This window comes from Protomyctophum parallelum, assembly GCF_964188405.1.
Source record: "Protomyctophum parallelum genome assembly, chromosome: 1".
Classification (NCBI taxonomy): Eukaryota; Metazoa; Chordata; class Actinopteri; order Myctophiformes; family Myctophidae; genus Protomyctophum; species Protomyctophum parallelum.
In genome coordinates this window covers 60,214,310-60,227,431 of record NC_139697.1, presented here as the reverse complement: position 1 = coordinate 60,227,431, position 13,122 = coordinate 60,214,310, and the positions used below count along the sequence as shown (strand labels likewise).

At 44.2% G+C, this 13,122-nt stretch overlaps 1 protein-coding gene across 1 annotated transcript; it reads right to left on the bottom strand.

Moving 5' to 3' along the window:
* Positions 1-2,665: 2,665 nt before the first annotated feature.
* On the bottom strand, positions 2,666-11,059 carry thsd1 (thrombospondin, type I, domain containing 1). The gene is made up of 8 exons (XM_083785647.1): positions 10,916-11,059; positions 8,589-8,697; positions 7,301-7,695; positions 6,064-6,709; positions 5,436-5,597; positions 4,794-5,199; positions 4,068-4,644; positions 2,666-3,495 (listed from the first exon to the last, which is right to left on the bottom strand). Exons 2-8 carry the CDS (start codon positions 8,641-8,643, stop codon positions 2,839-2,841), a joined length of 2,898 nt encoding a protein of 965 aa, XP_083641773.1. The 5' UTR covers positions 8,644-8,697; positions 10,916-11,059; the 3' UTR covers positions 2,666-2,838.
* Between the last annotated feature and the right edge of the window lie 2,063 nt (positions 11,060-13,122).

Below are 13,122 nucleotides of genomic sequence, written 5' to 3'. Positions count from 1 at the left end.
AGTCTTATTTCTAGATCTCACGTTGAGTAACCCTTGCGATATGAAGCAGAGTGCATTATTATAAATCAGAGAAATGAGGACATTACATGTTATATACTGTGTATGTTTGATTTTATTTTCATTTATTCACCCCTCGTTTGCATCGCTAAATAAAACCTACATAAGCTTATATAAAAATATAAATATACTTTTGTATATTGCATTTCATTGTATGCACATGAATTATAAAGTAGTAGTATGATATATGGATTGAACAATAAAACAAAAAGCATCTCGTTAACAATGCTCCTCCCTCGTGTTTGTTCGAAATATTATCACAATTGGTAACTAGCTCCGTTTGGAACCTCAATATCTACACTGCTACGCTTTAGCTCAAAGATGAGGTTCCGTCCCGTGATATCCCTGCACAGGTCGAAATGGGGTTGAGCCGTCCACAAACAGTGGATTAAACCCTTTTCGCAGTATTGTTTCCAAAAAGTAAACATATCAGAACCGAGATACAGTTGATAAACTTAAGGCCGGCACTTTTAAGTCTGGGGTAAAACAACTGCTTACAAAGCCCTGACTAAACTGCTTTCACCCCTGACACCCCGGCCTTTAATTTATCAACTGTATCTCGGTTCTGATAGGTTTACTCTTTGGAAACAATACTGTGAAAAGGGTTTAATCCACTGTTTGTGGACAGGCTCGACGCAGCTAGAGCCCATTTCGACCTGTGCAGGGATATCACAGGACGGAACCTCATCTCGGAGCTAAAACGTAGTAGCGTAGAATAGATATTGAGGTTCCAAACGGAGCTGTTGGAAACTGTGGCTCTACTATGCTACTATGTAGAAAGGAATCCAACACCATGTAGTAAAAAGTGGACAGATGATTTCACCTCCTAAACTATACATTCAAATTGTCTCTGAACAATGTGTGAGCATGTGATCATAATGACACAGGAAAGAGCAAGCTCCACAATAGTCTTCCCTTCTGTATCATCGCTGTTGGACAGAAATCTGATAAATAAACGGTGTCAAAAAGTACATTGAACTTCGGCTGTTTTCCCTAGTGGTTCATTTGAAAGTAAGTCGTTAAGTGTGCCTGTGGGTTTGACAAATCTATTTGAGAGAGTTCCACACCCACAATGCAAATGTGTGGAGTGCACAACTTTGTGCACAGGTTCAGGTGGTGCTTTGTGGCCATGATACGTCACTGCCTTGACCTCTGCGTTTTCAACCAAGCTCTGTGGCTGTTCGACTACTGGCCAATCACAGCGTGGCTTTCCGAGAACTGCGGTGAGCACGAAAAACACTCGCTCTCCCTGTTTTTTACCTACCTCTCTATCCTTGCTCGATTACAGAGTGAACACACAACCTGCCCAGCACGGACAGTCAGTGGCCAAAGACACATTCGTTGTTGGCCCCTGGTGTTAAAAGTGCACAAGACCTTGAATATAGCACTAACATAGTGAAAGCTATATTACTGTTGCCAAAGAAACATTTGTTGAACTAGAAAAAGAAAGAAATCACATTTGTTTCAAAATGTATGTATACATTATGTAACAATATCTTATCACTATATCAATATGTCGCTGTGACATACTTTCTCCCAAATAATTTCTTTGGGCTATTTTGTTGTTGTAAAATACATTTAGGAATGTATGGCATTTCTTTATGCATAGCAAGAACAACAAATATTTAGGTGTGCCCAGAGTCTCGGTCTTGTTTCGTCAAAGTAACACTTGCCATCAGGTAACCTAGTGCAGAGAGAGTTCTACCAAGCCACAGGAGTACAGTAACTGATATTCTTTTTAACGTTTTGATGTTGCTACATCTTTGTCAGCTTCATCTGACGAACGGTTTCTGAGCTGTAAATAATAGAGAAGTTTATCCAGTGCCTTTAATCTTTTTACTGCTGTAAAGTAGTTCCAGACATTGAATTCTTATAATGGGTGTTGATGAAGATGCATGAACCACATGATTACGTCATTACTTTCAATGGGTCTGTCTGGTGGTGTAAAGATGCCTTTTGTGACACTAATTTACTACACTATACAGTGACTGATATGTATATTTTAGCAACAGAAACGTGGTTAATAAATATACAAATAAACATTTTAAAATGTTAAAAGGTGCAAAGAGGGTGTGAATGTTTTACGGTTGCTTTATTGTACATTACAGTAGAAAAAATCTTACCAAATAAGAGAGACTAAAAAGTGTTTTGCATACACAGTATGTTTTGACTTTTGAGGCTGCTAGAAGTTTTCTTTATAACTAAATGTAGCCTACTTGGCACATCGGGTATAAAAATGAAAATAATTATAGGTTCTCGTTTTGATTCAATTTGGATTTATTTTATGAAACTATAGAACTCATACGTCTAAAATGTATTTATCAAAGGACAAAATGCCCAGCCAAAATCAACATTTCACCTGGGGTGCCTCCCCATAGGGTTCGATCTCCCAAAATCCCAACCCAATCCCATATGATCCCCAAGGATGTGTATGGCGCTGTGCACACTATTAAAACGAAATCGCTCTCTCTCTGTTCCGGGGGGAGAGGGGGGGCAGAGCAGCTCGAGATTAATTTTCAAGAGATGCTCTGTGAAGCCCTGCAGTGACTCCCATTGAAAATGAATTGCGAGCTGCTCTGCGCCCCCCCTCTTCCCCCGGAACAGAGAGAGCGATTTTGTTTCATTAGTGTGTCAGGTGCCTCAGCATGTGTACTGTACATTGTGTGTTATAGGCTTGTGGTTGTTTTGAGAGCATAAGAAAGATACTTACAGTATTATGTTCCCCCACACAATCATTTTCATAATGTCTCTACATTTAAATAGTGTTGTTTCTAGTTGTCCTCACCCACTATAGGAAAGGTCCAGGTCCATCATCTTTTGCTCGGCCTCACTCAGCCCATAGGGGGAGCCACCACTGCTGCTGTAGTCCATAGAGTGGCAGCGACCTTTCCTCTTCTCCGGGGACGCTATGCTGAAAGTAGAGCTGCGCTGGCGCCCCGTGTGGCCGGGGGCAGCAGCGCAGGACTGGGCCTCCTTCAATTTACGGGCCAGGATGTTCCTTTGGATGGGAGACGGGCCGCGGCGACTCCAGTTCTGCTCGGCCCGCTCTGTGCGATCCAAACCCAGGAGGCGGTCCACGCCAGGGGGGCCACCGATCCCTGAGGTCCCCCCAGCTCCGGCCCCACCGCTATCACCTCCACCTCTATTCCCACCACTCTGTCGCCTTGCTCGTTCCCCAGTGCCGTTGAGGATTGATTTAGTGTGCAGATCGGGCACAGAGACCGCTGCAGTGCTCGTCCCCATGTGTTTGACCTGGCTGTTGATACACGGCCCAGGCATATCCACCCAGGGCTTTCGCAGCTCATTTCCATTGGGTCTGGATTTGGTGCTGGGCCACTCCGACACACCTTGCTCTGGAATGGGGTAGGAGGGGAAGTGGGCATTCTCCCTGATTCCTTTGGTCCTACAGCTTCCCTCGGGGAGGGTCCGGGAAGCCACCTGGAGAGGACAAGGTGAACAGATGTATAGGTCAGTAGTTTACAGACGTGAATTACATATTACCAAGTAATGCCACGTACTATGTAGGTGGCAAAGGTAAGGTGATTGGTTGAACTTGTGTATAACCGTGGGCTGTAAGCTACTACCTGGGCATGATATGAGTAAAAATATTGATATTGATATTATCTTTTGGTTCTATTATCTGTCATCATTGAGGAACCAGAAGTAGTGATTCAATTCACCCTCATTGCAGGGTGAAGCAACTCTCAAAATCACACTTTTAGTATAAAGATACTGATACTATACTGTTATTTTAGGGTATGTTAAAAGGGTGTATTCATATTATAATACCCTTGATGGAAGTTCTCTAGCTAGCACAACAGAAATCAATAGGTCACCAATAACCTGAGCAATAACGATTTTTAGACGTTTGTCCTTCCAATGACAGTGAATGCAAATGCCACTTATGGTTCCTCAGTCACAGAAGCAACAGATTAATATTTGCACTTAAACCATGCCCAGGTAGCCATATAATCCAAGGTTCATTATCGCTTTAAGTTTGAATAGCTAACCTGGGTCATGCTCCTCTCTCTGAACTGTCTGGAGGTGGCAGAGGGTGGTGGCTGATGTTTGGGGTCATTGAAACTAAAACTAGAAGCCCGGCGAAAATTCGGATTCCCCCGATGGGGGCTTCCAATTCCCGTCTCACTTCTCCCTCCCCTAAGTCCTCCGAACCCACTCCTCTCCACCATTTCCACCCAGTCAGCCGTGCGTTCATGTCGTTTTGAGCTCCCCCCAGGCCCAAAACCAGGAACATTGGGCACTAGGACAAGCTCCACCCTGGGACTCAACCTGTCCGGCGTGGACCTAGAAGTCACCATCAGCGTCCTGGGTTCGGGGAACGGTGCGGTGATACGGAATTGACTGAGATTTGCCTCCTCCTGGAGGTCCAGCGGGACGGAGGTGCTGGCGGACAGCGCAGATGCAGAGAACGCTATGGGGGTGGTAGGGGCAGGGGAGTGGGCAGGGGAAGCCGAGGCCTCCAGCAGGGTGTCATTGACGGGGCTGGAGGAGACGTGGTACAGCAGGGTTGCCTCCTTCAAACCTTGCTTCTTCATTTCCTTCAGCTGCTGCTGAGCCAGGCGGTACCTGGGGGAGAGGTTTACCAAAAGACTGTTAGGTGATTACAAATGCCATCCATGTGCTAAACACAAAATTTGTGTTAAAGTGTACTTTTCTGCACAGTGTGATATATATGGTATATATATGTGTACATACAGCCAAGATTCTATACCAACCCAAAAATAGGTGGAAGCAGTTTCTGCCCAGAGGGAGAAAGCCTCTCTGGATCCTGCGGCAGAGCTACAACCAGAGGCTGTGAAAGAGGCTGACACGCGAGGGACAGCCTCTCTTTCTCCAGCCCGCCTTGTTGTCCCTGGCTGTCTGACAGACTGGGCCTTTGGAGGCTGTGCCCGCAGATTGATGCCTCATCAGACAGTTTGCGTCCTCCGGGGGAATGCATGGATCCTCGCCGCACAGAGCTGCATGGTGGGGTTTGGCAGACCTTTCTCCATACAGTGACCAGGATGGTAGCCAGAATCACGGCCAGACACAGGGAGATCCCAATCACTGCCACCAGGTTACCTCCTAGCAGAGAACCACTGACAGCCACGGGGGGCAAGGATGGGGAAGGATGGGGCAAAACTGAGGGTAGGAAGACAGACAATCGTGTAAAAAGCTCTGATTCCGTTTCAAAATAATAGCCTAATTAATTAAAGTTAAAGCTGGCACACACATCAAATCTGTATAGAATAGACAAAATGGAAATGGCAAAAATAACCGAATTAAAATCTCACAATAGGATGTAAATTACAATGCAATATGGATCTGAGGAAAAAGAAAACAGCAAAAAATGACAGTAAAGAAAATAAGCCACTGACCCGCACATTCCTCCAGGGAGCATAGAGACTGCTCCTTCACCATGCCTGTGCACTGCAGCCCTCCAGCACCAGAGGGCAGGAGACACTCGCGGACTCGCTCTCTCACCCCCTCTCCACAGCTCACACTGCACACACTCCAGGGCAGCCAGGGGCCCCATGACTCTGTGGTCAGATTGATAACCAATCAAACTGAGGATTATTTAGTAACTAACTGAACGCCACTAAAGATGGCCAAAGACAGTTGCAAGTGAAGAAACTTTGTTGCTGCCCTACGTACGTGCAAGCCGGCGTAATGGAGAACTGACTGTCACACTAACGGTAACAGTGCCTTTTGTAGTCGTAGCTCCCACTCTGTGGAATGGTCTAAACTTAAAGCCTAAACCAACACCGGTAGGGAATCCTTGGGACAAAATCGTTTTAAGGTCAACCACACCAATGTAACTCATTGCAACTCAATGAGTTGCATTGGTGTGGTTGACCTTAAAAACAGTCTTGTCCCGACCTGACCCTTTGGTGTGGTCTGGGCTGAACACTGACATTAAGAAAAGCAGTCGGTTGATTCCTTCAAAAAGCTGCTCATTGCTAATACAGATGTCATGAAGGAAAATAATGGCCAATATGCTCTCACCTGTGCTTCTGTGAACCACCAGGCAGGTCTGTGCTGGGCTTGGAGAGCGGCTGAAGTTAAAAACAAACCGAAAGCAGTACTTATTCCTTCCTGGGTAGAACACAGAGCAATTAAACTCTGTCTCGTTTTCCCCCTGTGTCAGCCAATTAAAAGCCAGCGGCGGAGAGGGGGGCTCCTCGGATGCAGTACCCCCTGCCCCCGTCCCGGACAGACCGACGACGCCCGTTGCAACCCCTCCGTCCTGATAGAGCAACACTTTCCCGTTGATGTGAGCGCAGGGCGGGGTGACCAGCTTGATGGTCATCGCTCCCTCACACCCAGTCCTGTACGTGTTGGCGTTGTCCACCAGCAGCTTGTAGGAGAAGATACGGGACAGGTAGAGCGGCCCCGAGCTCTTCACCTCCTGGGCGGTGTGCGGGGACCGCAAAGCCACTCGTATGAAGTCTTTCTCCGTGAACGGGAAGGCGCAGGGCAGCTGGACGCTTTGAGATCGGACGGCTGTGATCGGGTGGCGCGTACGGACTCGGACCTTGTCGATGCTGTTTCTGCCGATCTGGTTGTACTCCATGTAGCTGACTTCCAGGAAGAGGGCGGTGTTTGGGACGGATGAGCAGCCCTGGAAGAGTTCATTGGTGGATATCCCTACCTGGTGGGAGGAGAGAGAGGGATGGAGTTAGGGCTGGGCAATATCCATATTATCTGTATATCCATATCATGATATGAGACTATTATTGGTATTTTGGATAGTCATTTCTACTATGTATGGTAACTTGAAAATGTCCAGAACCTGTGACGTTCTGTGATGTTTTGTTGTTGTTGTTTAAGTTTCCATAACCAGAACCACCCCTGAAGGGGGTCATCAAAACAAATACTGATTCGGTTCTGAGAATATCTGAAACCGAGCCAGAGCATAGTTTTTATGGAAACAAATCCAGATCTATGAAGTATATTTCATGGCATGACATAGTTCACTTAGTTCTTGTTTTAATCACTTCAGCCCTGTCATTCTTTGTGCAACTCTCCACTGCAAACCTCTCACCATTTTATCATTTAACAGCACAACTATTAAAATGTTTCCTTGCATCCAGAGCCGTTCACACCAAGTGCTGGATGTTCAGTTCAATGCATTGTAAATGGTCTGCAATCAGTAGAAGCAGTAACATCAAATGCTTTAGCGATCAGACAGTGTTCCTCATAGCAACACTGTAGTGTAAAGTATAATCATGCAATGTCTTACTTGGAAAGATCCTGAGTGGTTTCCAGCCCTCTCCACTGCTATGTGAAAAGTGGGCCACTGCACCTGCAGTTCAGGACTCCACAAGTAGGTGGTGGTGTCCGTGCTACTGTCCCCTGACCCATTAACACGAGCGTTTGTGGCTATGCTGGTCCACCTCAGATGGAATCGGAATGTTCCGGCGTACAGGAAGCAGGAGCAGTTGAGCTCTACCCTCCCCTCCGATTGGTTGTCAGGGAGGGCTCTGGTCAGCAGCGTGGTGTTGGTTTCCGTGTCGACCAGAGAGAGGATGACATCGTGGACATCTGTGGCGTTGCGCTCTGTGCTGTAGTCCACAAACACACTGGCGTTACTGAGGGCAACGTGGAGGGAGGGCCACAGGCTGAGCCCTGCCATGGCTGAATGGACACACAGGCACACAATGAGACACATTTCAGGGATACTTTTACATTTCAAGGTCCCCCAGTTTGGTATGCATTAGGCCACAGTCAGACCCCCATAACGCCTGAGAGTGTACAGATGGAACCAAAGTATGGACCCACTCAGACCCAACATTGAGAACCATTTTGATTTGAATTTAGAAAAGCAATCATAATAAAACATTATAATCAGCGATTCAAGGATTTCACAGTAAAGTCCGAAGACTTATTTCCACTGAATGGAACAATACTTTAAAATACAGTGTGTTATAGGGACTACACACAGTTTAGATTGATCCAATTACAGAAATCTTAAAGCTTGACTCATACTGCTCATTTTATATCGTCTGAGGTTGTTCTGTGCTTGCCTTTAAGGATTGTGTTCGCTTTGATAAAACATTATAATGGGCAGTATACACCCATTCTATCAAGGCTATTTGTTTTCCTGTTTCTCTTTACCAAGTACTGCGGCCTATACGTGATTGTATCTCAATGCAATGCCACGCATTGCTTTAAACACCATTGTTCGGATACGGATACTGTTGTGTTACTCACATCCTAACAAAGCAAAGGAGGGTGTAGGCACAGGAAAAGACTGACCTGCCATTTACCTCCACCCCCCCCACCCCCTTTCCATTTATAGCTGAACCTTTCTCACCAATTTGAGTTTGTAACACAGGTGCATACAGTATTTTTTAGATATTGCTACGCCTTTACTACATTACAACACAAGTTTCAATTGACAGACAAGAAAAGACACTTAGATTGCATAGTAATCATACAAGAGAAGTTTAAATTGATCTAATTTTAGGGAACACACTAAAATCTGTTGCGTCTGTGTGTGTTTATTTCAGGTAACGTAAGGCACTCACCATATCCTGTGAGTAACAGCAGGAATGGCAGCAGTGAGACAGAACCCTGTGGCATCCCGATGGCGTTCTCCTACACCACATGACCCTCCTCATCCACCATCCCACAGCTCTGGGAATCAACAAGGCCACAGTGAGGACAACCAGTTTAGTTATCATGATATACGTAGCTTAAATCAGTGGTTCTCAAACATTTTCATGTCAATGAGCCCCAAATTGATATTTATTTGGCCCCTGTATTAAAATATTTTTTCCAGGGGCCCCAATTAGAGAACAGTTGAGTTATTATACATTTTTGAGCGGCACTATGCCCAGAGTAATCTAGTAAGAGGAGTGGCGCCCCGCTTTGATCGCGCCGCAAAGCAGGGTGCTATGGGCTATATTCCAAACATTTGTACTATCCCATTGAGATAGAATGAGCACTTCCACATTCCATGGTTACAATGAGAGTCAACGCTAGTGTCGCCACTCTCTTACTATATTACTCTGGCTATGCCCAGCTTTCCGGGTTTGTCTAAACACAAACGTTGAAGATAAAAGTGAAGACGGAAAAATGAGGACGCAAATTGTGATTGGCGAGAATGAGATTATGCATATGATGATATATATGTACCCCTCACTTCACACGGGTGAAGTGAGGTCACAAATAGCAGCTCTACAAGCTCACGTCACGTGTCACATTGCAATGCTGTGAGCTTGTACGCAGATCGGCTATTTTTGAATAGCATATGAAATATAGGGTTAATGTAGTTAAACTGAATTTGGATACGGTGCTAGCAAATTTTACTGGGGTCCCCTGGAAACCCCCCCAACGACTCCTGGGTGTACCCGGACAACACTTGAGAACCACTGGCTAAAATGTTGTGTTTTAACGGTCTTAAAGGCTGCATCACGGTCACATTACTGACGGTAATTTCTAATGTAATGTGACAGGCTCATTTCAATGTCATTATCGCCCATGCCAATAGCTGACACTTGTCTAAAGTGACATACGATGATGATGAAGCAGGTGACCTGTGACCTGTATAATGGCCGTCTCAACACAATGTTGGCTACATAGCAAATTACAAGCATAGCAAGTGTGCATTCTTTTATATACCACATGACATACCACAGGACAGCTAGAATTGTGTTATCCACAGCGGTGTCTTCTTCTGCCTTTGTCTTTGCTACTGTATACAGTAGGTTCAGAAGTGCACACAAGTGCAACAGAAGGTCTTCCACCCACATCACAAAATGTATGACCATTGAATGCTCAGGATGTTGCCAAAACACAATGGAAATGTTTTCCGTCATTGTGTTTTTTCCATCCATGCATGCAGTGCTCGTATCAGAAACAACATGCTGCAAGAATAACTTCAAGGCTAGCTTGCTGTCAGCCACACTGACTTATTCTTTGTTTTGGAAGATGAATTAATCGAAATACTACCACACTTGGGATGTCTCAGCTCTCCCAGCTATTTAATTTGAAAATTCTAATTAAATACAAAAACATTAGAGGCTAATGGCCAAATATTTCTGCCAAACGATACTTTTGTAGATTTCCTTGGGACCCCGCATGTTACGTAGCCTAAAATCCTCTGTTATCCCCAGACAGTAACTGATCCAAATATATCCATATCCTTAAGGGTCCAACTGCAATGGGACATTTTTCCACTCTCAGTGAATCAGTGTTAAATGAACACTGAACATTTTTGACTGTGTGTCACTGTGTGTGTACACCAGCAGTGAGTGAGTGAGCACATAAACTAAATGCATAAAGTATATCAGAAAGGAAACATTTGGCCTGTTTTCTCATTTTTCTTAGTCATCATTCAAAGTTGAGCATGGAGGAGATGATTAATTTTCACATTTTACAACTTCATAATAATTTACATACCCAGTCTGTGGGATATCCAGCCTACAGTATATGACTAAAATAGAATAAATTGTCTTTATTAAGTTACAGAAGGCAGCTCTATATGTTTCCATCCTTGTCAGAAACTATCTCGATGATGTTCTTAACTTCTAACCAAAATCAGTGCTTGAACATCTGGGTTTAATCAAAAATCATTAATTAACACACTGCGAGGGTGTAGGCTATGGGGAATGGGGATACAAGGTGACACCATGCACGCAACTGCTTATTTATAACGTACGTCTCACGTCTCTTATGCTATGTCTTAAATCTATTAAGTTTATCCCATGGTTTTGTCAGGAAACATCTGCCCTATAGCCTACGCTCAAGTTGTACTATACAGAGAGACTATACAGTTGACACCCCTTTCTCACCGGGTAGCTAATTATCTTTAGCCTTACAAAGCTGAAAAAAGAATAGTGAGTCTACTTACATTTCCTCTAGTGTCAGCGCAACATTATTCCGCTCGACTTTTCCCATCTGCTGTTATCATAACGATTAAGGAATACTAAGGATTGATTAAAGTTAAACGCATGAATGCGATCTATCTCAGAGTGATCAAGCTTACTGCGGGGCAGCAATATGACAGAGCTCGCCGCGTATGTCGGAGGAGCGCCTGTGGTTAAAGAGAGCGTGTGAGAGAGACATGAACGCGCATTCTGAGGATACGCTGTCTTGACCACCAATTACATGGCTTATTGAGCTAAATTTGAAGCGGCATGCAGCATTGTCTGATGTATGCTAGATGTCTGCCAGCAATTTCAAATATATGGACGTAAAGGAACATTTGATTCAAAGTAGCTAAGTGGAAGATTTAATCAAGATAAGCAAATCCCAAAATGGACTTTGGCATGAAACCTGAATGGGCATGGTGACAGTTATAGAAGTTTTCAGAATATTGCCACCTATAAAATGCTGCTGCTGCACCACCACGTGCAGTGTGAGTGTCAACAAAAATAAAGAAGTTGGAAAAACAAAGTAAAGCCAAATCAAACAGAAAACCAAAACTAACCCCATTAATTCCCTCCTGACCTGGGGGCACGTTATGGGCAATACAAACAGTGCATTATAAGGCAGTGAATCACCGAGGAGCATCGGGATTTATCGTTACAGAGAGAGAAGCAATAACACACGGGGTCATCATAAGGTTAATGCACAGGTGCCTGTTGTTGTTGCCTGGGGGGAGAAACTGACTAGAGAAACACGTGAGGCAAGATGGATGGCTAAATGACAAAACAAAAATGTCTCACTTATTTGTATGACAGGATGTTTCAAAGTTACATTGATGGATTGATTGGATTTTTTTCTCACAGTTTGCAGAATGGGTATACATTTAGAACAAAGTCAGTACAAAAACTGTAATTACTTTGTGGAAGAACCATGATAAAGCATTTACACACTTTACAACATGGTCCACCTTTTTCAATTCATCAGAGTACATAGCATATGGGGATGGTACCAGTATTTTACAAGTCATTTGAATTGTAGGCAGTATAGGCCTACACCACTGGTTCTCAAGGTGGGGCCTCAGGAACCCCCAGGTGTCCTAGGGGGTTCAAAAATGTGTAATATTTTAAACACTTATAGCCCTATATTGTTTTTAGGCTATTTGTGTACAGGCCTGTTTACCTACAAGCTCACAACCCGATGCATTGTGAGCTTGTAGATCTGATATGTGTGTGTTACAAATCTCTTATGGGGTTGGCACAAAATTGGGGTCTGCAGCCTAATAACACATCATTTGGAGGCCTGATCTATACAGACACATGAGTGCCAATAAGAGAAACATTATGTGCCAAATGTATGCCATATGAGGCAGAGAAAAAAAAATGTGTTATGGCACATTGAATGTGGCCTAATGAACGTGCCATAAAATGCTTGTGTACTGGTACAGTCTGTACCGATTGATATCTCTCACAATTAATCTGCGCTTCACTCTCACGCAGGCTACATAACCTGAATGACAAGTTGACTAAGTTATAATCCACTGACAACAAACTATTTCAGGTTTCAAAGAGATAGGATGACACTCAGGGTGTCAGTCAAGACTTGAATTAACCTGACAATGGACTAGTGTGCGTGTCAGCTCCGTCTTGGCGTGCTTGGACAGGGACGATTGCATGTAGCTACAGCGAATGCGAATTAAGTTCATGGTCGTGTGTATGAATGTTATTAGCGTGCGATGACCTTGGCACTGGGCCAGTGCTCAAAGGTTTCCTGTGTGCCAATTTGAGTCCATCAGCCATCAATAGGCGAACCACATGGCAGGGTAATCTAATCAGTACAGTTCTGCAGACCCTCATGTTCAAACCAGGGAAAACAGGAAGCTACTGTATGGCGGAGGAGTGGAGCTGCAAACCCTCTTTACTGCTCAGCTCTGTGCACAATAGGAACAAAGGGTTTGGCTAATGTCTGTTTTAAGACGCTCGAATAGAGAGAATTAGGCGACTTAAAAAAAGAAAGAAAAAATGACTCTCCTATATAGGTACAGTTTTGTTCCAGATGATTTCCATGCCACACATGCTGTATTTCTTTTCTTTTTAACCATCTTCCAGTGTTCGGATCAAATCTGACCGATTTACAACTTCCCTGAATCATAAATATTGTGATTTTCATCTGATCGCCTCAAGACTTGAGGCG

Excerpts from the sequence above, each read along its gene's own strand:
- thsd1 (XM_083785647.1), bottom strand. The coding sequence starts at position 8,643 with ATGCCACAGGGTTCTGTCTCACTGCTGCCATTCCTGCTGTTACTCACA. Across the intron at positions 5,598-6,063 it reads GGTGGTTCACAGAAGCACAG|AGTCATGGGGCCCCTGGCTG; the intron begins GTGAGAGCATAT and ends ATCTGACCACAG. Across the intron at positions 5,200-5,435 it reads CTCCCTGGAGGAATGTGCGG|TTTTGCCCCATCCTTCCCCA; the intron begins GTCAGTGGCTTA and ends TCCTACCCTCAG.